Genomic DNA, 26,178 nt, shown 5'->3' with positions numbered 1-26,178 from the left:
AGAAAAGAACTGGGGCCGGTGGCAAAAGACCTCAACAGAGCGCAAGGTCTATTTTGTTTCAGAATAAGTTTGAAGTATAATTTTAAAAATGTAGACCAGAGAAAAGGAGAGAAAAACAACCAACCAAGTTGAACCCACCTCTTGGGTCCCCTGCGGTGCGTGGCACTGGCTTCACCTCCAGTTTCTCCAAACCCACTGTTGTGGGCCCCAGGCTACTTTTCCTTTACCAGACTCGACCACAAAGCAAACTAGTTTCATGATAGAATCGTAAAATGATAGATCGTGAGCGATCTGAGGACAAATGCCTACCGACAGGCATTGCATTGTCCCCGTCTGTGAGATTACACATTTCTTAATGGTCCCTTGTCCCGGGAGACTTTGGCGCAGCCCGAAAGGCAGCTGGGTCCCCCCAGAGAACCAGCCTAAAGAATGAGCTCACTAAGGGCTGGCCCTGGGCACTGGTTCTCGCGAAACGCCAGCACCCGAAGGACCTTTCCTTCTCGGGGTGGCCAGGGTGGCGTTCCAAACTGGAGCAAGGCGGGCAGCCGCGACCTTTCTTTAAAAATGAAGAAAATAGGAGGCAGCGAGCAGCCCTGTTAGTTTTTGCCCAGACTGCGCTTGGCTGACCCTAGAGGGAGGAGCAGGAGGGTGCTGGGGCGGGGTCGCACAGCCACCGGGCGGGGACTGCCCCACTCACGCGGAACGCCCCCAGCCGGGCGCACGCGCTCCCATTCAAAGCAGCCAGGCTGCACCGCCGCTGCGGAGACGCGCCCACCCGGTCCTGTGTTGCGCCTGCCAGCCAGGGGTCCGCAGTCACCGCTCCGTGTCTCCGCCAGGACCATGGCGCGGCTGGTGACGCATAGCCGCCCGGGGTTTCTGGCACGCCTCATCGGTGGCACCTGGTACCTCCTCTGTGTCGCAGGACAGGTAGGACAGCCAGCGCGTCTCCAACCCTTCTGGAACCTCCACTCCCCACCCCAGCTGGTCACTTCGGGAAGCACACTTTTTCGGGAAGCTCTGTCCCGAGGCTGAGCCTTCTCGGGAGCTTGGGACAGGTGGTGGATGGTCGAATCTGGCGCGGGTGCTAGCGTCAAGTTCCAAGTCAGCGTAGTCAAGTTCTGGGCAAAACTTACCAGGACCCTGTCCTGGCTTCTCCCCTGCGCCCAGGTCTGGCTTTCAGCTGGGCAGAGTCAGGGGAGAAGGCAGAGGCTGAGCCCAGGAGGTGTCATTTCCCAGTGCCTGCAGCCCGCACCTCTTCTGAACTCGGCCCTTTGCTGAGTCCAGGAGTCCAGGTCTCTTGCTTTCCTGGGAAAGGCTCAGATACTGCCACAGTCGTCCTGGTTTCAACTTTTCCAGCGTCCCGTGAAAAACTGACACTGTCACCATGGTTCCTCTGTGACAGGGTGGGGGTGGGGGGTGGGGGGGCTGGATAAGATGTGAGAACTGCACAACAGGTGGGCTTCCTAGAAACATGTCAGGTGGGTAGGTGGGTGGGGGAGTGGCCAGTGAGGTTGCCTCAGGATTGGTTCTGGCCACCCCCATTCTGAATCCCCCCAAGAAGGGTCCTGAGAGTATAAAACCCAAAGGGGGGGGGGGGGTCCTGTCAAAGTGTGAGGCACCTTTGAATGACTTTTAACAGACAGGTAACTTTTAATTAGCACCCATGATTTGGGAAGCTTGTTCATAATTTAGCCTACATAGATGTGATTTTTACAGGATTACTTTGGTAATTTTGGGAAAATGGCCAAATACTCTCAGCGGGAATTATCGCCAGATAGACTCCCTTCCTCTGCTTTGCTTATGAAGACTTGTCCAAATTGGGGGATTTCCTTCCTTTGCTTTTACTTAGATTTTGAAATTCGTTTTTGTATCTCTGTGTTAGTGGTTATTTTCTCAGCAGCGGTACACGTTTGGAGACAGAGAGGATCAGGCATGAATGCTCCTGAGAGGCCCAGAGCAGGCTGGGACAGAGGCCCAGAGGCTGCCTTGGTCAGTAATGGAACTTTTCAAATATCCACCTAGATTGGGATGGATCATACTAGAAACAATGGTGTTAGTTATAAGCATGTTTTGTTTCTGCCAGCCTTGATCCGTGGCAGATTTTTCAGCTGTAGAGCCCAGTAGAATGACCTATCTTTGGGAGTTCTTGTGGCAATGGACAAATCGCTCCCAGGTGATTGCACTTTGCTGCTAGATTAAAACCTGGGCTCAAAAATGCCTTGGCCTGAGGTGAGCAGTTGGTACAGAACCATGACTCCCAATCTGTACTTAAGAACAATGAAGGGGGCTTAAGTATAAGTTCTGGAGACTTGGCATGAAGCTTCCTCCAGCTTCCTCCAGAATCTTAGCGGTCATTGACGGAGGCTCTTAACTTTTCATTTCGTCTTGCTTTGAGGACCTTGCTTTCTACATGGTACCACCAAACACCAACAGTACCAGACAGGTCCTCAAAGCAAATCAAGGCAACCCCTTCATCATCTCCTTTAAAATGTTCACACAGAGAGAAATTCTACCTCATGCTTGAGGTTTGGATAAACTGTTTGCTAAATTGAATCCAACAAAGGTGTTGAATGACCCACTAATGAATATTCTTAACGCTCATGGGGATTTTGTTTTGTTTTGGTTTGATTTTTGCTTCAAATGTGTTGCTTACTCAAACCTGTTTCAAGTCGTTCTGGGCTTTCTTGGCATGCGGAGCAAACTGATCTTCCAAACCCTGCACACTGGTCCTCCTTGCCCTGCATCACAACCACTCCTGGAGGAAGCTTATAAACGCAAAGTTGGGCCTTGTGTGTCTAAGTGGGCCTTTCCTTTCCACTCCTCAGCTGCTCTCCATACAAGGAAGCAGACAGATCAGAGGCAGGAAGAGAGGAGTTTAATATGGTATTGGCGTCTGATATGTCCTTCTATATTCCTTTGAGGGTTTGCTTGGGAGAGTACTATGGTAGTTATTTTATAGTTGAGTGTCTTCTTTTAGTAAAACCCACACATGGACATTTTCCTAATCACTAAGTAAAACAGGTTAGAACTTTGAGGATATTTAATGTTAAGTAAAGAAGTCAGTTCACAGCCAGTAGCCAGTGTCATATGATTTTAACATTGTTGGGAATTTGCATAGTCCTTATGCTTTTAATATTAAAATACTCGCTGCATGAATATGCTAGTGTTATCAGTCATGTCTTGAGTGTATGGAACCCACAGTTGGAGTGAGGTCGTGAAGACCTGCTTCCCAATCCAATTGCACCAGTAGTTCAAAGAACAATTCCCTTGTATTCGAGAATTGTTTGAAAAGCCAACATTTCTTTTTTTTCTTATTTATTTTTCTGCTTTCAGGAGTTATTTCTTTTTGCTTCGGATTGTTATTCTCTTATTTTGTAAGATCTCTCAGCTCATCCCCTTAGGTTCCCCCAAAGCTGGTTGTTTTGCTTGATTAGCCTCATTACATAAGCCGAACCCAACTCTATACCATTACTCAAGTTGTTCCCACATAAGGATGTGCACAGATGAGGATGGTCAACTGGTATGTTGGTAATAAACACAACCCATTACTACTGCTTTAAAACAGTACTTTTTAATCCATGGTCGTTCATTCAAACAAAGGAATATTTTCATTCATGGCAGTATTTCAAATGGTATCTTTACTAATTCAGTAGTGATATAGTCCCATGAATATCAGAAAGAGTTGGTGGTTTCCTGGATCCATTCTCAACTAAGTTCCTTGAGGAAGAATGTGTCTTTTTCTGTGTTCTGTAATTGCTATTGTTTTTATTGTCTTTTATTTTGCCAGAATAATGAGAACTCTGCATGGTTAAAAACTAACTCTGGGCTTTGAAAAAAAAAATTAATGCTTCAACTAATTGCCCAAGCAAGGAATCTCCTGAGCTCAGATTCTGTACTTAGAGGCATTCTATTTGTTTTATTGGTATTGTTTTGAGATAGAGTTGGCACACACTAAGCTGTTCAGGTTTAAAATGTAAAACTTGGCAAGTGTTAACACAGACATACCTCGATGACACCATATTTACAAAATTTTGTCATGGCCTTTGAAAATGTCTCCCTCTCATTCTTTTAACGCCAACACCAGCAGGCAAATAACAATGTTTTGGTAGTGTAAATGACACTTCCTAGTATTTCCTGTCAGTGGAATGATACACTCTTATCACTTAATGTGATTTTTAAACTCAGCATAATTGAGATCATTCATGCTGTACCATGAAGCAACACCTTTGTGCCTTTTGTTCCTGGGAGGTTGTCAGTTTGTTGTATATTGTCTTGCACCTGTGGAGAGCCTGTGCATCTCTTCTCTCCTTGGCTGTTATAAATAGAAGTTTCTCTGAAAACTTGTGCACATGTCTCACATAGACATTTGGTTTCATTTGTCTCCTTACAAGTGTTAGTAGTTTAATGTTTATCTTAGATCATAGGTCATATCAAAACTTTCTAAGAACTCAGTATCAAAGTGTTCTAGAGCAGATGGTTCCTCTTTATACACAGGTTTGAGTTCTGTAGTTTTGTTACTTGTGGTCTGAAAAAAAAATTCGATGAGAATTGCTAGAGATAGCAAGTCATAATTTCTAAAAACTTAAAACATTATTGTTTGATATATTTATTATTATTTACTACCTTACATCTCTTATGTCACAAGTATGTTCAGGATGTCACATCAGTACTACCTCTGGTTTTATGTAACTACTTAGGTCCAGAAGTATGTTCCCTGTGGGTGACAGGAACTAAGTACTGTTGTTTATATATATATATATATATATATATATATATATATATATATATATATGACTGCATCCTTGCCAACACCTGGTGCCTTTTAGCCATGCAGATAATGATAACTTGGTCTTAGTTTAAATTTGCAACTTCTTGGTAATTAAACATGCTGCGCATCTTCCCATTAGCTTGTTTAGAAAGTGAACATACTCAGGCATCCCTTGACAGGGGAAACTGCAACACTAGATACTTATCAGTTTTTCAGAGTACTCAGAAACAATGCATGTATGTGTTGTGGCTAATCTTATAGAACCACTGTCATGTTAGTAGTCACTGGAGCATAATCTAGCGCATGGCTGCGTTCTTTAGCAAAGTTTCTGTTCAAATCTTTTTTTCATTATTAGGTTGCTAGTTTTCTTATTGTTGACCATGCAGGAATTTTTTATATATATATATATTCTGGCCATGAGACTTTATCAAATTTATATTTTAAATTTATTTTCTTACAAGTCTTTGGTGTGTCTTCTTGTTTTTCAAAATAATGTCTTTGGATAGTAGTTAGTAAGCTGCTGTCCCCCACACCCCAATTTTTGTGACAAAGATGTCAAAAGCAGCCTAAGGAAAGAAAGGTTTACTTTGGCTCACTGTTGGAATAGAGTCCATCACGGCAGAGAGGCATGGTGACAGGAGCATGAAGTGGTTGACTATGCTGTGTCCACAGTGAAGAATGAAGCAGAGAGAGAGATGACATGAACCCTGGTATTCAGCTTCCTTGATTCTTCTTTAGGTCATGACCCTAGCACGTGGAATGGTGCTGCCCACATCCAGGGTCTCCCTACCTGTTACACCACTTTGAATATGCACCTATGGATGGATATTCCTATGGGAATGTCTCTTAGTCAGTTCTGAATCATAATAAGTCGGCAAGACGTCAAGGGTGTTTTAATTTTGATGCAATTGGACTTTCTGAATGGTTTTTAAGGAGATATTTTACTTTGATCCTTTCGAGGACACATTTGTCTAGGTCAGAGGCACAGGGCTTTACGCATTGACATATAACATCTTTAGGTTTTTTTTTTTTTTTATTTAGTGTATATTTGATTTGCAGTTATATTTCGTATATGATGCAGAATATGGCTTTATGTTTGTCTTTCATCTGTGGATACACAGTTTTAGTGCAGCTCAAAAAATATTACCCCTTCTCCATTAAATTGTCTGTGTACCTTTATCAAATCAGTGTTCATAGGTGCATGGGTCTATTTTTAGATTCCTTATTGTGTTCCAGTGCACAGATCTCCTGCCATGCTTCTGGGTACTATATTGCTACAGCCTTTTTAAATTGAATTTGATTTTTGTGTAGTCCTGGGGATTGAAATCAGGGCCTCCACACATGCCAGGCAAGTGCTTTGTATCTGCACCTCTTAGATAAGAAGTCTTGAACTCAGAAGTTCACTTCTTTTATTTCATTTTCAAGGATTTTGATCTAGGTATGCTTCTGCGTATTTTATATCTGTTCACCAGTTTTTAAAAATGCAGGCAGAGAGCTGATTGGGAATGTTTTAATTTCTAGATCTGCTTTGAGGAGGCTTGTCATTAGCAATATCAAGTCTTATGATCCATGAATATTATACATGTCTGTATTGGTTAGTTATTCTAATTAATATTTGATGATTTTCAGTATACAAATGTTACACAAGTTTTGGTTGAATTTTTTCTCTCCCTCCTTCTATCTTTCTCCCTCTGGCCTCCTTCCCATTCTCTTCTCCCCTCCCCACTTCTTTCTTATGCTGGAGCTGTAGCCCAGGTCTCAAACATGGTAGGTGCTTAGTACACCACTGACCTGTACTCTTTATATTTTGTCTTTTATACTATTTTAAATGCTGATGCTCTTAAACTTTTCAGTTTCCATTTTCCCTTTTCTTGTTCTGTAAACAAACATACTTGTTTTTTGTATATCATTATTGTGATCTGAAACCTTACTAAACTAATTTACTGTGTGAGTTGTTATTATTTATTTTGTTATTTATGAATAATTATATCTTACTTGTTGGGGTAGCATGTCGTTATTTTCATTTTGGGTTTTCTATATTTTGGTTTTCAAATGGCCATGCCATGTAAATACATTTTGCCAATCTTGAATTTATTTTTTTCTTGCGAAATAACATTGTCTGGAGTCCTTAGTTCAAGGTTGTACAGAAATAAAGCCAGATAACGTTGCTTGTTCTTGTTCTGTGGGGGAAGAACAGTGTTTCCTATGAAGTGTGATATTGGCTGTTGGTTGATTTTATGTTCCCTCAAATGGTTGAGGTAATTCATTTCATTCTTTATTTCATGAGAACCTTGGAAGCACAAATGATGCTAAAGATGGGTGTCATGGTATATCATAATCCTAACACTTAGGAGGCTAATGTACTGGCCAGCCGGAATTCATGGCAAAACCCTGTCTCAAATTGAAAAAGAATGAGGAAAGGAGAAATGGAAAGGAAAAAAGCCCGCAAAAATGGATGCTAGGTTTCTCCTTCATCTAATTAGCATGTTCATATTCGTGTGTGTGTGTGTGTGTGTGTGTGTGTGTGTGTGTTAAACAGGACAATTGGTTTACACAGTTGTGAGACTAGATAGTTCAATGGTTGCTGTCTACATGGACACAGTGAACCAGTGAACCCAGTAGCTATTCAGTCAAGAATTGAAGGCCCGCAAGTTCCCAGGATAGTTCCTGTTGGGTCTTCATGGAAGGGCTGAAGAAGCTGCATCTGATATAGTAGCAACAGACACTCTAATTCAGGAAACCTAGGGTTTGCACATGATGGCTCAATTTCTCTTTTCCACATTTATTTCATATGGCCCCACCATACTGGATAGTGCTATTGTACTTAGTGTGGGTTTTTCCTCTTCAATTATTGTCCCAGTGGGAATTCCCTCTGGTCACTCCCCTCTGGGATAAACAACCTCAGCCTTTGGGCATCTCAGAGGCCATTCAAGACCAACACTGTGTTATTAGTATTATCTCTAAATTTATTCCAGGCTTGGAGAGAGGGCTTAGCTGTTAAAGGTACTTGCTGCCATTTTTGAGTTAGTTTCCAATTAACCCACATCCCTCCAGACTCAGGGGAGTCTGATGCTTTTATCTACCCTCTTAGGCAATGCGTGCACATAGTACAGCAGCTAAATACATGCAGCTAAAACAGTCACACAATACGGTTGCTTAAGAAAATCTTTAAGATATTATTGGATTAAATTTATTAAACTGTGTTTTGATTTTTTTTTTTTTTTGCATCCATGTCCATGGGGGATGTTTTTCTGTTTTTTTTTTTTTATTTTTAAATTATAAATTTTAATTCATAAAATCTTTTAAAAATTTTTGGGGGGTTTTGTATCAAAGTAATGCTGGCCTCATTAACTAAGTAAGGAAGTGATTTTTGCTTTTCAATGTTCTGAAAAAGCTTGCATATGAGTACTTCCTCAAATGTTTGGAAATTCAGCATTGAAACCATTGGGATCTAGGGTTTATTTTGTGAGAGAATTCATAACTATAATTTAGTTTCTTGAGAAGATAGGCCATCCAGACAAGTGTTAATGGTTTGTCTTTTTATTTTTTCTAATGCCATCTAAGTTGTTTAACGTATTGGCATAAAACAGTTCATAATATTCTCTTATTAAGTATAATACTATTAAGAATATTGGATCATAATATCATGTTCAATATTGATATTGATATTTTTCCTGATCAATATTCTCAGTAGATTTTTCATTTTATTGAGACATCTTGTTTTTGTAAATGTCTGTGTTGTTTGATTGCACATATGTATGTGCACCACATCCATGCCTGGTGCCCACAGAGGCCAAACGAGGCTGTTGGATCCCCAGGAGCTGAAGTTAACAGACAGTTGTAAACCTTTGTTAACATTTCTTACTCTAGTGTGCACTTTTATCTCTTTATTTTTTTCAATTTTCAATGAAGTCAGTGATACAGGATTTTTTTTTCAGACACAGGGTTTAATAATGCACATTTCCCTCTACACTACTTTAGTGGCACAATCATGTCTTTTGATAGTTTTTGTTTTCTTCAGAAATATTCTCTTATCTGCATTTTATGTCTTCTTTGACACATTGATATTTAGAAGTGTATTTTTTAGCCACTAAATATTTGGCAAATTTTAAGTACTTTGTGTTATCAGTTTCTAATGTAATTCTTTTCTGGTCAGAAGAGAAACTATATTACTTGAATCCTAATTTATTGGCACTTGTCTTAGGGTTAGAAATGGCCATTATTGGCAAATATTCTATGTGTACTTAGAAAGACTTAAACAACCTTACACCCTTACCTGGCCGGTCTGCCTTGTTTGGTTTGCTTGTAGATATCAATGAAATCAGCTTGGATAATAACACTGTTGTAATATTTTATATGATTTCTGGTCGTCTACATATTTATTGTATTAAATTTTGATAGAAGAGTTAGTGAAGTCTTTACCTATCATATGTTTGTTCAGTTGACTTTGCTTTATTTATTTTGAAGCTTTGGTGTTGATATATACTGAAGTGTTAAACAGTACTATTCCAGTTTGGCAAATGGCACTTTTAAGTTCTATCAAATGACATTTTCTATTCCGGTAATAATGTGTTTTTTAAAGTACACTTCATTCACCCTTATTAATATTAGATGACCATTTCTAAGCCTTTAGGATTTTTAATGTTAGTTATCTCATAATTATTATAGTCTGATGTGAATATGATTTCTTCATGCATTTAATTAAAGTCCAGTATGATGTAACTTCACAGGCTATTTTCTTCATCCTTTCATTGTCTTCGATCACATTGAAGTCATTGGTAAGATGCATATATTATAATCATGGCAGTCTCTAAGAAGCTGATCACTCTGTTTTATAGTACATTTTAAATCTTTCTTCTTTTAAACTATTGACTTACGACTCACCACATAATCTCCCAGTTTAAATGCATAATTCTGTTAGATTTACAGATGAGTGTAATCATTACCAAGATTAATTTTACACCTTTTGCTAACTCAAAATCCCTGCAAAGCATACTCATAAATATTTATGGGGAAAAAAAGGTGAAACCCATTTCTTTGTATGATAGGCAAAAAAATTAAAAAGAAAATTTAAAGAACTCTGTATCTTTTAGATACCACCTTGTGTCTCTGTTACTGTTCTGTTGCTGTGAAGAGATGCCTTGACCAAGGCAACTATTAGAAAAGAAAGTATTTAACTGGGGACTTGCCTACAATTACAGAAAGTTAGTCTGTTATTCTCATGGTGGGGAGCATGTACGCCAGCACAGTTCAGGGGAGGTGACTGAGAGTTCTACATCCTGATCCACAGGGAACAGGAAGAGAGCAGTGAGACAGGGCCTCCAAGCCCTTCCCAAACAGTCCATCAGCTAGGCACTAAGCTTATAAAGATATAAGCCTATGGAGCCCACTTTCATTCAAACCACCACACCATGTAACTCTCCTTTCAATGTATTCCTAAATAACGTGAATCCATATTATTTATTGACTATAGATTTTCATGAGTGGCATCTTCTAATATATGGACTTTTGTAATTGGCTTCTACTTAGTACAGTGCTTCTCAGGTTCACCTAACGTTTAGCATATTTAGGCTAATGGTTCCTCTTCATGGCTGAGTAACATCCTACTTATTAAACACAGAGTTCAGTTATTGATGGACATCTTGTTTTTGTCTTGCTTTTTAGGAGTTACCAATAATACTGCTTTAAACGCACATTATTTTGTGGACATAGATCCATTTGTCCTTGGCACATACCTAATACTGTATTTAATCCCTGAAAGACTCCCAGGGTTGCAATACCTTTACATGTTCCCACCAGCTAAGCACAGTAATGCTAGTTTCTGCACATTCTTACCAATATTTGACTTTATCTGGTTGCTGTCCTAGTCATCACAAAAGGGCTGGATTAATAGTGCACAGTGGTTTCCATTCCTGTTTCTCTGGCTTTCAATTTTTGATATCTCTTCATTTGCCGTCTAGATTTAAAATTGTGGTTACTAATCACCTTGGTTAAAATAGAAGCCCTCTGCTGGTGTAACTAGCACTCATTCCTCTGTGCTACTGGGAAGCTATCATACACCTCTGATGCGCTTTCCACATGCTGAGGTACAGTTCCATTCACAGGTAACCCTCTACCCTGCTTGAATTTCTCTTTTCAAGGTCTTGTTGTCTTCCCACCCATGCCTTGTACAGCCACTCACAGAGGGAGGGAGACCCTTCCCTGGGCTTTGTTTTGTCAATCCTTGTACAACCTCCAGCAAACAAATGGGTGAAATAATGAAATTTTGAATTGTTTTTGTATTTGGAATACTATTCTGTTTTCTCACTTGAGGTTTCTTTTCTTTTTTTTTTTTTTTTTTTTTTGGTTTTTCAAGACAGGGTTTCTCTGTGTAGCCCTGGCTGTCCTGGAACTCACTCTGTAGACCAGGCTGGCCTCGAACTCAGAAATCCGCCTGCCTCTGCCTCCCAAGTGCTGGGATTAAAGGCGTGCGCCACCACCGCCCGGCTCACTTGAGGTTTCTTTTCCATGGCATTCAGCCCTAAGTTGAAAATAATTTATTTCCTGCTCCTGTCCTCACTAACATTCCCTTACATTGTAGTGCTTTTCTCGGATTTCATATTGTTGTTGAGGTGGTGTGTGAACCTTCCTTTCATCTATTTCCTGTGTATTTAGCCTGAATTTTGGTGGTGTTGTCTCTAGAAACTCTGAGAATTTTACTCCATGTTTCATGCTCTGAAGCTATCAAAATTGTTCTGCAGAGGGTGACACAGTAAATGTTTAAGGTTTGTGGGTCATGCTGTCTGTGACCCGGCTACTGAATGTGACACTGTGGCAGGAGAGCAGACTCATTGAGTAGGTAAATCCATGCTTCAATAAGTGATGTGCAGACAGGGCAGATGGGCTGGAATTGGTCCTGCATCCTTAGTGTTTTGACTACTATGGTAATGTTTTATGATGCTAGGCTTTGGTTATTTAAATTTGTTGTGTTGTGTTGTGTTGTGTTATCTGTGGCCCTCAGTGAATCTGTGTCACTTTGCTTGGAGAATATTGACTCTTATGGACTTTTCCTAATTCCTTTCTAATGTCTTACGTGCCTGCCTTTTGTGAGATACCTATTAGTCACTGCCTTCCTGGATTACATATCTGTCAATTACAGCTCTTGTCTTTCTCTCATGTTCTGCTATAGGGCTATGTACTGTTTTATTTTATGACAGTGGTCTGCCAATATGCCAAACTCCAGGCATACTTCAGCACCCTTTCCATAGCAGCAGGCACCCCCAAGCACAAAGCCCTTCCACAGTGCCCCCGCCCAGGTCAAGGTGGCCTGCCTCCCCATCCTCCTGCTTCACTAGAGACACAGTTGCACTACTCAGTAACAAGCTACATTGTCTTCCTACTCCAAAACTTTATTGGCATCTTTTGTCTGACGTCTTCTTGCCAGTTCTCTTCTCATTTTTATTTATTTTCTGTTATTTTATCAGGCATCTGGGAGAGAAGAAGGAGAATGTAGTGTTCAACCTGCCATGTTTAATGGGAAGCCAGTGCTATTTATTTTCTCCCATTATTTCTACTTTCTTATCCTGGGTCATCTCCAAATCCCAAGGACTCATTCTGGTATGAGGCATGCTCTCAGATATTGAAGGTCTTTAGTCACAGTCTAGCATTATCAATATTATAAAACAAAACAAACAACAAGAATAAGAAAGACAGAATGAGAGAATGAGAGAGAGAAAGAAAGAAAGAAAGAAAGAAAGAAAGAAAGAAAGAAAGAGAGAGTGAGTCGAACTCAAACCTGGGGTGGAGGCTGAGTAGAGGTTCTGGATCTATTTGTGGATTTGAGACCCTCTGTACAGCAGAGAGAGTTAAATGTTTTTCAGAACATGGAATCTTGCTTACAGATGGCTTTCTGGTGGCCAAACACAATAATAAACCTTTTCTCCACCCTTATATTCATCTTTAAAATAGTTTTCACATTTATAGCAACTGTTTACGTTCCATTTTCTGCTTAAGTAAACACAGCCTAACCTATGCGATGAGAAATGGAATATAGACATTTTTTATTGCTTTACCAATTTTGATGTTCATCTTTGGACACAGTTTTATGAGAGAACATGGAATTAACATGATGTAAAAATCTGGCCTTGAAATATCATATATGTACTAAAATCCAGTCTCCAATGTGTCATTGACATTTATTTAGGCCTCGTCGGTATGTTTGGTGGATGATGGAGATGAAGTAAAATGAATAGGGAAGTGGTTTGAAATAGTCATTGATTTCATGTCAGTTTTACCCCTTCGCTTTGCACTAGGATAGTAACAGACTAGAGACTGCATTTTTGGGGTAGTGAGTGTGGCATGGGGTCTACACATTTCTTTTATACTCTCCTCATGACCTTAGATCCATATTGCTAGAAGAAGCCTAAGAGCAGTGGTTTTCAACCTTGTTAATGCTGTGCTGACCCCCAACCATAAAATTATTGTTATTGGCTACTTCATAACTATCGTAATATAAATATCTGTGTTTTCCAATAGTCTTAGGAGACCCCTGTGAATGGGTCTTTCGACTCCAAAAGGAATGGGCAACAGACAGACTGAGAACCACCGCTCTAGTAACTTGTTTAATCTGTGGTCACAAACTTTAGTGCTCGTAAGTCACTTCTGCTACACTGCACAATCCAGAATCACTAATGGCTGGCGCTGGATAAGTAAAAGCTGAAAAGCATTTCTGTTTGCATTTATTGTGTGCTGTGTGTGTGTGTGTGTGTGTGTGTGTGTGTGTGTGTGTGTGCGCGCGCGCGCATGCATTCACTGGGCATTTGTGGAAGCCAGAGGGATTGCGGGAGTCTGTATCCTTCATATGTGTAGTCTAGGGACAGAAGTATGAAGCTGGGTGGCAAGCACCTTTACCCACTGAGTGATCTTACCACTTCATTACAGATTCATTGGACTGATGTTCATTGATTCTGATTCAGTGGAAGTAGGGTAGGCTCAGGAGTTTACGTTTGTTACAAGTGCCTACCCCACTTACCCACATTCCCAGTGGGCAATCACACATGGTTGGACCAAAGGCCACATTTGGAGAAACACTAATCTAATCTGTCTTCTCTATGGAGTAGAAAAATAAAATCTTAGGAAGTTGAGTAACTTGTTCTCAGTTTGCTAGTGTGTGTGTGTGTGTGTGTGTGTGTGTGTGTGGATGTGTGTGTGTGTGTGGATGTGAGGGTGGGGGTGGGGAGTGGGAGTGGGCCAGCACATCTCATAACTGTGCAGCAAATTTCCCCACTAGAGCATACACTATTATTTTAGTGTCTAGTTACATCATGAACTAAAGATACGAACCACCAGCTTAAAGTTTCTTTATTTGTAGTAACCTCTGTTTTTCACAAATGGTTTTCAGATGTTTGGGAATTGCTTCAGCTCAGTCACTCTGTAGCAGGGGACCGAGCTGGGAAAGGGAGAGGGAAGTCCTCCACCCTGATCCACCTTCACGTGACCTGTTGGAAACAGGCTTCTGTGTATTTTCCCCTGGAGGCATCATGCCCTGAAAGATTAACAGATACTGATTTAGAAAAGCATCCCAAGCCTCCAGGAACCTGACACTTGATGAAACGTGGTACGTGCCTCTGAACACCTTCTCTCCACATGTGCAGCTCAGCAACTGTTGCTGGATTCTTGGAGGCGAAGAAGGAAATGTTTTGTGAGCCATTATTTAGAATGTTCTCAGCTCTACTACAAACCAGCCAAACAAAATACACATATACACTCATGGTATCACATGGGTTGTGTGTACCTGGGTAGACATCTTAAGAACCTGTTAAAATCTTGTACATTTTATGAAAATGATCACTGGGAATATTCTTTTAGGAGTTAAAGTTGTTTGTTATTAGGTACTTTTGTTGATATTGGCTGAAACCAAATACTCATATCTAGAAATTTCCCTCTGAAGTCTACATGTGCCATGAGATGCTGGGATGTGTAGCAAGCAGGCACCACCACAAACACAGCATAGCTTCTGTGCGGCCACATGTGGGTGGATAATGTTGGAACAATACTCCTTGCTGATGGAAGCTGCATTTCAACCCACTGGTGACAGGCTGTGGAGGGAGAGGAGTGTACTGCTCTACATAGACATTCCATTGAGAGGTCACAGATACAGCCCTGCTCACAGCTCATTGCCCAAATCAAGTTCAAGAGGGTGCTAACTACTGTGGAATTCCAAGAACACTACATTTCTTGCTTTGGCTTCATTTGCATTAGGTTTTTCAAGGCTTCCAGGTGTCCTCTAGATATTTCTGAGTTGTTTTATTTTTCATGTGTATACTTTAGAATAAACGACCTAACACTACTGTGCAGGCATTTGAATTAAACTTTGACAGTCATAAACCGAAACTATATACACTTTAAAGCACACGTCACAACCATTGTTTTCTGTTTTAACTATTTGTTTTGGATGCTCGAGGACAATTTTATTAGAATTTGAAAGACCCTCGCCTTCAACCTTATGGCACACATGTTGTAAATCTCTGCAGCTTCCTGGAGGAGGGGGATAAAATAAAGAAGAAAAAAAAAGTCATGGTATGTAAGTTACTAATATGGAGGTCCACCACTTGGCAGCAAACAGCTATGGTGGGTGGGTGGGGCAGAGGGTGGTGCTTTAGAGAAAGGGTAAGGTAGCTCTAAGTATCAGAACAAATATGTTGTGGTTCTGGCTAGCATCCAAAAGAAACAGATAGTAAAAATAGATAGAGGAATGGGTGGATTGATGGACAGACAGACAGACAGACAGACAGATAGATAGATAGACAGATAGATAAAGTTGGTAAACCCAGAAGAACTTACTGAGAACTTAGCTTGTAGGAACTGTGTTAGTGGAGAGGGTGGGAACGCTGGGAAGAGAAGGTACAGTATTTCATTAAAGAATTATTTCACCCATCTCTTTAGCATGGACTAAACCAACCTTTACTTTCTAGAGGTGCTCCTGCCTTCCTAAGGGGTGGTCTCCTAGCCAGGCCATGGTCCCTGTCCAACTGGAATGTTAGGTCTCCACCCAGGCCAGATCAGGCTAGTCTCTTGATCAGGAGTTCTCCCTCAATGTGCCTTTATTACTGCCCTAGCATCCTCCCCTCTGGAGACATTACCCTAAAATAATTTAAGAACCAGGTCAGGAATCAGAGGCCCCAAATACTTCAGGTATCTCTGGCTATTGGCAAGGATGAGGATGCTAAGAGACTAAGAACATTTCTGACTTTTAGCCAATAAAGAGAATGGTTACTTGGGGTATTTTTTTTTACCCTAAACTGTCTAGCTGGACTCTTGACCAATAAAGGAACTGGTTACTTACGGTATTTTCCCCCTAAACTCTCTAGCTAGTTTCTACCTCTTAGTCGTCTTATTCTGCTGTCTGAGGTGGTAATTTTAGCTGCCATTATAAGTTTCTTCAACAGCCCTAGAAATCAGTTCCAGAAATTAGGCGCTAGTCTGTGTGAGATGTTTAGAAAACCATTTCTCATGAGTGATTTCTTCTTGATAAGGAAAATGTTACTCAGATATAGGACATCACAGCCTTGGCTCAGTTCAACACTGCAGTGCTTATCTGGAGCCAAGAGAGGCAAACCTGCTGTTGCTTTGACCTTAAAAATTAAATGATGGTTAAATTTCTTCTTCCTAACTCTAGAAGCTGGCTGGGAGGGACTTCATACTCTGATTCTAAGCCTTCCAACAGCTAAAACAAATAACTGAAGTGAGATCCTGGTCTCATCTCCCTGGAGACCCTTTTGGATACTGAAGAGAACAAAGTAGGAGCAACCCAATGAACTGATGCCCTTGTGAGCACATCAAGAGATCTGAATGGACATTGAATTGAAGACTTAAGTGGACATTGAATTGAAGACTTAAGCTGTAGCCTTTGTTCTAACCACTCTTCTTCCCTGCTTGGGGCTTGAAATGCTAATAGCTCTTCTTTTTCTTCTCTCCCATAGCTCTGGCCCCTCTCCACACCAGTCAAGGACTTCCTTCATATACTATTCCTGAACATTTCACAAGTAAAACCACAGATGCACTGTGGGGTCTTTTCAGTTGGCTCGTTGTAAGAGTACCCCAACTGCCACACAAGGTTCCTCCTTCTGCACTGAAGAGATCATATCAGTTATCATCCCAGTTTCCTAACCATTCCTAACATCCTATTCAGGGATGTTAAGTACATTGATTAACCGCCAGCTGCAGAACATTCATTAACTTGCAACATTAAAATTATCTCCACTGAACAATGCTACCTCCTGACAACTGCCATTCTGTTTTCTCTGTCTCTGAACTTGCTATCTGAGGTTCATCCTATAAGCATTTTTATCACGGAACTGGCTTATTTGTTTAATGTTATATCCATATAATGCATGATATAGCTTGTACCAACATTTGGGGGTTTTGGGAGGCATGTACCAGGATTTCTTTCCTTTGGAGGCTGACTAGTACACCCCTACACATCACATTTTATTCATGTTTTTGATGGTGGAGAGTGGGTTACTCTCATGTAAGACTGTTATACATATAAGCATTCCATTTCATCTTATATGTAAATTCATTTTCTGGCTTTGAAGACATTTATTTTCAATTTTGGCATCCTAGGAGACAACAATTTTTCTTTAAAATATGGAGCTAATGGGCTCTTTTTGGAAACCTAATTGTTGAAATGAAATCTCTATGACATTCTTCCCACCAAATTCAACCAAATCCACAAAACCAAGAACTCTCATGTTTTACATTAATTGCAGTATGCAAGATAGAGGATAATGTCTGATGATAATATTCTTTTCTTCTTAATGATCCAGAATTATGAAAGGAAGAAATAACATATTTTCGTGTGTATCTTAACTCTTACTGCCTGTAGGGAGGTGAACCATAAATGAATATGTTTAATACAGGCATGTCACTTTGTTACTGCATGGCATGGTGTGGACTGAGATATGAGTGGAAGGCATACCGAAAGGAAGATAGTAGATTAGGATCCAAACCCTGTTCACTGCTCGTTAATCACAAGACTTGGAACACAGTAGTCAGGAATTCTTTGAGACTTATTTAGAAACCATAGAATGAAAACTTGAATTACATGTTTTAATGGGTTGATACCACTTAAGCATAAATTCTAAAATGAGCAATCATTTCTGTTTATAATATGAAATATTCCTTTAAAATTTTACTTTTATTGTCAATTACTATAGTAACTATGTATTTGTGGTATAGTGGGGCATTTTGATAAATTTATACAATGTATAATGATCACATCACTATTACCTGTTTATCTATTTCTTCAGACATGTAAATTTCTTTTCAGTGGGGACACTTGAAGTTCTTTCCAGTAGCTATTTTGAGACATTCCCTTGGTTTTTCTACTGTGCTATACAGCATTGGAAATTAATCCTATTACCTGTACCCCTGTGTCCACCAACAATCCCTTCTCCATCCCTTCCTCACCCATAGTCTTCCCAGGTTCTGGGAAGCACTAACACACTCATGCACGTGCATACACACACACACACACACACACACACACACACTTTTCCCTTGTCTATTAATCCATTGGTGGGCACTTAGGTTAATTGCTTGTTTGGCTATTGTGAATAGTGAGACAATAAATGTATGCGTGCAGATGTCTCCCTCCACACACTGACTTAGATGTTTTTGAATATCTTCCAGCAGTGGGGTCACTGAATACTGTTTGTCCTCTTTCTAGTTTGTTGAGGGAAGAGCCACCTCACTGTTTTTCCATCAAGGCCATACTAATTAGCATTGTTACCAACACCTTCTGATGGTTCCAGTCCTCTGCATCCTAACCTGTGTGTGTGTGTGTGTGTGTGTGTGTGTGTGTGTAAGTGTGTGCAGGGAATGTGAACTTACATGTGCATATGGAGACCAGGGTCTCAATATCAGTGTCTTCTTTTCTCAGCTTTCACCTTTTTTTTTTTTTTTTTTTTTTTTTTTTTTTTTTTTTTTTTTGTGAAAAAGTCTCTTCACTGATCCTGGGGATCACTGATTGGTTAGACTGGCTGGGAACACGCTGTGGAGCGCCACTTCTTTCCTTCCTCTTCAGTGCTGGGATTACAGGTGTGCACTGCCACATCTAGCTTTTATTTGCATGCTAGGGATGTGAATGTGGGTTTGTATTCTTGTACGGTGAGCTCTTAGAACCCATCCCACATCCCTAAATTTTTCTATTTAGTTTTATTTCATTGTTCATTTTTGAGACTGTGATTTTATTACGATGTTTCTCCCTTCCTTTTCCTCTCTCCAAACCTTCCCATTTACCTCCCCCCACTCCCCATTAAATTCATGGCCTCCTTTTTTATTAATTGTCATTGTATGCCTACATTATTTGCATACACATATATTATTAAATATAACCTGTGAGTCTACATAATGTTACTTGAATGTATATTTTCAGGGCTGATGACATGGCACTGAACCATGAACTGAGGCTTTTCTAATAGTTTTTTTCAGCTCTTTATATGTTCTAGGAAGTTCTTTCTTATCAGATGAATAGTTCCCAGATATATTCTTCCATTCTGTAGTTTATCTCTGCATTGAGTGTTCCCTTTGCTACAAAAGAGCCCTCCTCTATCAATCAGTAATTAAGACAATGCTTACAAGCTTGCCTAACGCCTTCTGTAATGGCAGCATTTTCTTTATTGAGGCTCCCTCCTCTCATATGACTTTAGGTTCTGTCAAGTTGACATAAAACTCTCCATCACATTTATGTATTTGTGTGACTAATAAGTTGGAGACTGTCTTTTGTAGTCATCTTTTCATTTAGGAGGTACTATTTTATTTGTTTGTTTATTTATTATTTGAGAAAATGTCTTTCTATGTAGCCCAAGCTGGCTTGGCATTTGAATTTGTCCAGCCCCAGCCTCTGCATGCTGAAATTTCAGATCTGTACCACCATGCTCAGCTAACTTTTCTTCTGATAGTTTAAGTATACTACAATTTGGAAAGACTCTTACTTGTGTGGACCTATTAAGCATCTTTCGAACTTTTAAAATTCCTGGACATATATGTGCACACCTTTCTCAACATATGGCAAATTTTCTTGAATTAATTTTTTGAATCAATACTCTATGGCCTTTCCTGCCACTTCTCATGGACCCTCCATTATGACCTTAAGAGAGTCAAGTTTGTTCCTAATCCAAGGGGTTAACACCATCTTTCCTCTATTTAGAGGCTGTTTTACTTATTGCTTCTTACTGTGTGTTCATTTTTCTGGCCCAGAGATTAAATATCACTTTCCTCCCAAATCCTGATCTTCTGAGTCTTATCAAAGTTGGCATCAGCTCTCTTCTATTGCTTCATCTAAATACCCAACTGTGATATTTGTAATTTATAATGACATTTATTTGTAGATTTGTTACATGTCTGCTATCCCCATCATTTTGAAACTGAGCTGGAGGACTGGCTTGCTCTCTACCCCATATATGCTGTGTTTATTTGAATAAAAATGGCCAATACATGCTGCCATACTCCCTGCTAGATGAGAATGGACTAAACCTCTGAAACTTGAAGCAACTCTCTATTTACATGCTTTCTTTTTATAATAATTGCCTTGGTCATGAGGTCTCTTCACAGCAATAGAACAGTGATTAAGACATACACAATATCTAGCTTCATGCATCAACTGGTGGATAAATATTAACGTAACTAAATATTTTTTCAAAACTATGCAGTGACAAAAATAACCTAAAGTTAGTTATGTTTATGAAACAAATGCAAACCCTGTTAACCACAGCAGTATCTATGTTTATGTGTTCAAGAAATAATAGCCATTCACAGCTATGGCAAAAAAAATGATAATTTTAAATAGTTTTCTTAGGAACATATAAAATTCAATTTACAAAGCTTGAGGAGAGGTTATTCAGGGATTTGGTTGTTAGTTCCCAATGTCACCCTGGTGCCTGGTGGAGGAAGAGAATGTTGAATGAGTGGTATGGTAATCAGGGATTGGAATGTGTAACTTCTACCTACATTTGGTATTTTTATTCCTTGGCAAATTCCAATAGGTCCTTACTCTTAATACCCCCACAAGGACTATATTCCATCACCATACTCCCCAGCCACAGATCTCATAAGGGCATCTGCAAGTTTAGAAGGTCACTCTAGCCACAGTACACTTGTTAAATCATTCATTCATATATACACATACAAACATACATACATACATACATACATACATACATACACACACACACGTACAAGAATGGAGTTGATGCCTGGATACAAATGGATTGACAAGTCACTCTCAAGAATATAAGAGTAGTTAAGTAATCCAAGACTCAGAGATTGGGGATTACTAAAACGATGAGCAACAGAGTTCTAGTTTAGACCTCCTCCTCCGCCTCCGCCTCCGCCTCCGCCTCCGCCTCCGCCTCCGCCTCCGCCTCCGCCTCCGCCTCCGCTTCTTCTTCTTCTTCTTCCCTGCATCATCATTTAAAATTGTAAAGTAAAACATGACAGTATGGGGTAGAAGGAAGTGGGTTAAAAATACCCTGTATGTATGAACCTGAGCTAATGAACTCCTTGCCAGGCTCTTCTTGTATAGCTGTGTTCATAATAGATACAGATTAGTATCTTGCTAGCTGAATGCAAGCCTAGAGAGGGTTCTGGCCAGGCTCCTGGCACCATTGTCCTTAATAAATAGAGCATTTTTACCAATGGGCTATTTTCAGATCTCAAATCACCTGATAAGTCTTAGTCTTTTGATGAACTACACAAAAAGGCCAGTGCTCCATCTCATGGGACTGCTCATAAAATTGTGTCTGTTTGTTTAAAGAAGAAGAAGAAAAAAAGAGGCTGTTGCATGTCTGCTTTGTAATATAGTTGTAACTGATCTGTGAAATGACATTGCTGTAGTTCTGTGTGAGCCAAAGGTAACCTGGCCATTCTTTCCTAGGCCAGGGAATAGGCACAGAAATTTGAGCCCAGTGTTTCTTCTGTAGCTTTTGAGCTTCCCGCACCCCTTTCTTTTATAAAACATTTTTCTTTAGCATGAAAAAAAAGTATTCTGAGCTTGTGTGTTTAAGGAGGTATTGTCAGCTGTACTGAGAAGCTCTTGAGAAATTCTCTTGTAGCTATCTCATCCTTACCTTGCTGTCTTTTCTGAATGTTCTTAGGGAAACCCATTTTGAGACAAGCCACAGCCCCCAAACCTTGTCCATTTTCAATTCAAAACTTTCAAAAAAGCTAATTTGCAAATTAAATATTTTTTCCAGAGGCATAACAACTGTATTTATGTGAACTACCTTTTTTCTTAACCTCTGGCAGAGATGGCATTCCAGGTCATCACCATCCTGCGTCTTATGCTTCTGATGAAGCCTTAAGGATTTTGATTGACATTTGCCAGAAAGTTATCAATCACAGTTCCCTAAGCGTGTTTGTTGTCTTATGACAAGTAAGGATATTTGTGCCAAGTTCCATTGAGGATCAGAGCTATACCAAGATAATTCCCAGACCCGAGGATCTATAGATTGGAAGATTCTTGCAGATTTGATGATTTGAAACAAGTTGGTAGATTATCATCTTTTTCTGTGCATTATAAAAAATGGTTTCAGTTAAAGCTGTAGCTCATTCTAAATGCTGGGTAGATGGGGCTTGTCAAGACCCCCGCAGACTGGAGTATTTAAATTTCATTTGACTCCAGTCCACTTGTGAGCCTCTTTGGCTATCTCTGGCAGCATGCCTTTCCTGATGAACATTTTAAAAAATGTTTTTGTCTAAACTGATTACTTCCCATGGCTGAATGCTAGCTGGGTGAGATTTTGGGAGTCTGGTGGTCACTCAGAGCTCTGTGTCTCTTCCCTGGAGTTGTACTACTACAATGTGGTTTCCGTAGCCTCTGAGAGCTGAGCTGGTACTTCCAGGGCCATTGGCCACTCTTCCACCAGCTGCTGGAATGGGACTGTCTCAGTCACTGCTCTATTGCTGTGAAGAAATTCCTTGGCCAAGGAATTCTTACAAAGGAAAACATTTATTTGGGGGCTTGCTTACAGTTTGAGAGGCTCAGTCCAATAATATTGTGGCAGGAAGCATGGCAGTAAGCAGGGGTGGTACTGGAGAAGTAGTTGATAGCTTCATCTTGATCTGTAAGCAGAAAGGCAGGGATAGAAAAACTGGGGCTGGCATGAGCTTTTAAAATGACCATCCCCAGTGACATGCTTCCTCCAACAAGGCCACACCCACATGAATAAAATCATATCTTCTAATTCTGTGATCCTTATGAACAATTCTACTTACTGGTGTCCAAGCATTCAAATATCTAGGCCTAGGGGGCCATTTTATTTAAACAACCACAGGGACCTTGAGTGTGAGGCAGATCTAAGTGAACATTGGGCACATGGTTCTTTGGGGCCATTTTTGAGAGATGATGAGAAACAATTGAGTTTGTGTGCAATAACTAGCCAGTTCCTATTGCTATTTAGGCTTTTGGTGTCCTGATTGATTTGGTTCAGTGAGAAGCCTTTCTTGTGATACATTAAAAAAAATACAGTAAAGTTTTTTCGTCTAAAACTGTATAAAACTTCACTTACAGTCATTCATTTCATGAGCATCTCTGAGGCTAGGATTTTGGAACAGATGTCAGACATCAATCTCTGCCTTGGCCTTTATCTCCTCTTCTACATGCATCACCCCCTGCCCTCTTTTATGACAGTGGTTGAGACTCCCTTAAACAACCTGACACATTTTACTCACCTCAGAATTCTAGTGCCTCATTTTCAGATCCCAAAAAGCCACATAAAATTCACTGTTGAGGACTGAAAGACACCAAGCTTATCCCTCTATTCTCAAGTCTATTTTGTGGGTTTGGTGGGGACAAATATATTTCCCTTAGAGGTGGGAATGGTTTTTATTTTGACTACAGTGATCTAAGTAGTCATATAATTGTTATCCAAATTGTGGGTTTACCTTGTATTAAGACATATGTAAGGGGTCTACAAGCTTAAGGCTTATAACCTAGGAAACTTTCTGTACTGGGAACTGAACTTGGTATTTTTCTGTTATTATAGGGCAAGTTTCTGCAAGTGGTTTTCATTCTTATTTTCTGAAACTTAAACATCATTTCTGTCAGTTTAATCACAAAGGATCCATAATTTCTGAAGACAGGACCAAATTCAATTAATTCTTGGAATCAAAGTGTGCTGAGCCCAGCATGGCCCTGGTGAGGACAGAGTGACATAGTTCCTGTCACTGGGACAGCCCACCCCCTACCCACTGAGCCTTCGAGGAGTGTTGATGGCTGATGTGGACATAAGGCTTGTTTGGGTAATGATGCACATATTTTCACACTGCTCAGAGGAATGTCCTCTCTGTCAATGTTAATGATTCCATGATAATTTGACCCAGCATGAGTCCAGGGGGGAAGGTGTGGCTAATGTCTCAGCAGAATGATAAACCCTGAGACCTTTAAGACAGCCCTTAAGGTGATGGGAAAGAGCTCTACATGAGTTTGAAAATATGTAATTTCTCAACTATGCAAAATATAAGGATGTAATATGAATGATGAGGGACTTCATGAGCCAGCTTATCAGAAAGACACAAAGGCAGGCAGATTCCTGAGTTCAAGGTCAGCCTGGGACAGAGCCCAGGTGTGTAGAAATGATAATTTCAGGGCAGGGTCCCACCCACTGGCTTATCATTTGTGCTTAATAAAGGCAGACAAATCTCTGAATTCTTTTGCAATGTTAAGAAAAAAATATGCTTGCTGTCTTTTAAGAATTAAGGAGCTGGGGTCACTGGATGCTGATTCATAAGATAATCTAAAGGAAACCTGGAGTAAATAATGGGATTCTTATGCAAAATAAAAGGCTGGACCTGAGTTCTGCAGGAGATGAGCTATCCAGAGAATTTTTTTAGGATAAAAAGAGAACTACTTGGAGAACTGACAGACACAGAGACAGACACACACAGAGATAGACACACACAGAGTCATACACAGAGAGACTGACGACAGGTACACCCCCCACCCCCCCACCCCCCCACAGAGAGAGAGAGAGAGAGAGAGAGAGAGAGAGAGAGAGAGAGAGCAGAGAGAAAGAAGAAGAAGAAGAATAAGAAGAAGAACAAGAAGAAGAAAAAGAAGAAGAAGAAGAAGAAAAAAAAGAAAAAGAAGAAAAAAACATGGACAGAGAGATCTCTTAGAATAGCAAGCAAGCAGAATATAGATAGAGAAATCTCCAGAGAGAAAGCAGAACCTAGAGAGAGGCAGACTAGAAAAGCTACATCAAGCAAAACACAGTCTGGATCCATAAGTTGACTTCGAGTCATTCTTTTGGCCACTTCCAGACACCCCTACGCCCAGAACCCCTCTCCTTGCCAAGGGTGATTTCTGGCAAAAGTGCCCAGCTGTGCATGGCAGACACTCATTAGATCAGTGTCTCTCAACCTGTGGGGCACAAACCCCATAGGGTCAAATATCAGATATTCTGTATATCAGATATTTACATTACAATCATAACAGTAGCAAAATTATAGTTACAAAGTTGCAACAAAATAATTTATGATTGGGGGTCATCACAACATGAGGAATCGTATTAAAGGGTCATAGCATTAGGAAGGTTGAGAACCACTGCCTTAGATGAAGTTATATGTGCTTCTTATGAACTCTTTAAAAAAAATTGCAACCAACATAAAATGGCTTAAACCACAAAACTTAACAGAATCCCAGACTTCTAGATGTGAGGGTGAGGATGAGGCAGGGGGTCATGAGTTAGAGGTATGTCTGAACTACAGCAAGATCTTGTATCAAACAACAGGAAGGAAAACACTGAAAGTTCTAGCATCCCATGTCAAATAATGTGAATATAAAAAATCTTAGGCACCAGGAGCTTCCCTGCTTCCTCTGTAAGTCCTAGGGAGAGTCTGTTCTCTCTTCCTTTCAGTTCCTGCTGGCTTTCCACATTCCTTGGTTGTCCTGGCTTTGTGGACAGTTCATTCCAATCTCTGCCTCTGTCTCATCCCCTTTTCTGTGTGTATCGGCCCTTTTCTGACTCTTCTTATACATTTATAACTCCTTCAAACAATCTCACACAATCATATGCATCTGAGCATCCTTGGCCACATCTGAGGGTCTTGATCTGGAGGGTGAGGTGTGGCCACTGGGAGACCTGTTCGCCTACTGCTCCCTGTGAGGTTTCTGGATAATTTCATGGCTGGTGGTTTATCCCCTTCAGGAGCATTTTGCTTCAAAGGTGCATAGTTTTATTTCACTTCTGGGCTATCTGCCTCTGTTATTTTGTCCTCTTATCTTTAATGCTGAACTGATAGTTTTGATATTGGCAGTCTGTGTCAATACTAGTGAATTTTATGTGGTCTGATGACATGATGTCACAGCTGCAAGCAGGCATCTCACAAAAAGACAACCCAGTGATCCATTGCCTCAGAGCAGAAGCCCT

General features: G+C 40.3%; 1 protein-coding gene across 3 annotated transcripts in view; it reads left to right on the top strand.

Annotated features, from left to right (window-relative positions):
• The first annotated feature begins 742 nt into the window (after positions 1–742).
• The window catches only part of Adamtsl1 (ADAMTS like 1), an 877,745-nt gene continuing 852,309 nt past the window's right edge, over positions 743–26,178 (top strand). For all 3 annotated transcript variants that reach the window (XM_076934699.1, XM_076934698.1, XM_076934696.1), the window contains exon 1: positions 743–927. In XM_076934699.1, the coding sequence (XP_076790814.1) occupies positions 841–927 (87 nt within the window). In that variant the 5' untranslated portion in view covers positions 743–840. The remainder of the gene's footprint in view (positions 928–26,178) is intronic.

This window comes from Arvicanthis niloticus, chromosome 5 (genome assembly GCF_011762505.2).
Source record: "Arvicanthis niloticus isolate mArvNil1 chromosome 5, mArvNil1.pat.X, whole genome shotgun sequence".
NCBI lineage: Eukaryota > Metazoa > Chordata > Mammalia > Rodentia > Muridae > Arvicanthis > Arvicanthis niloticus.
The sequence above is the reverse complement of the archived record's forward strand: the minus strand, read 5'-3'. Positions and strand labels throughout refer to the sequence as shown.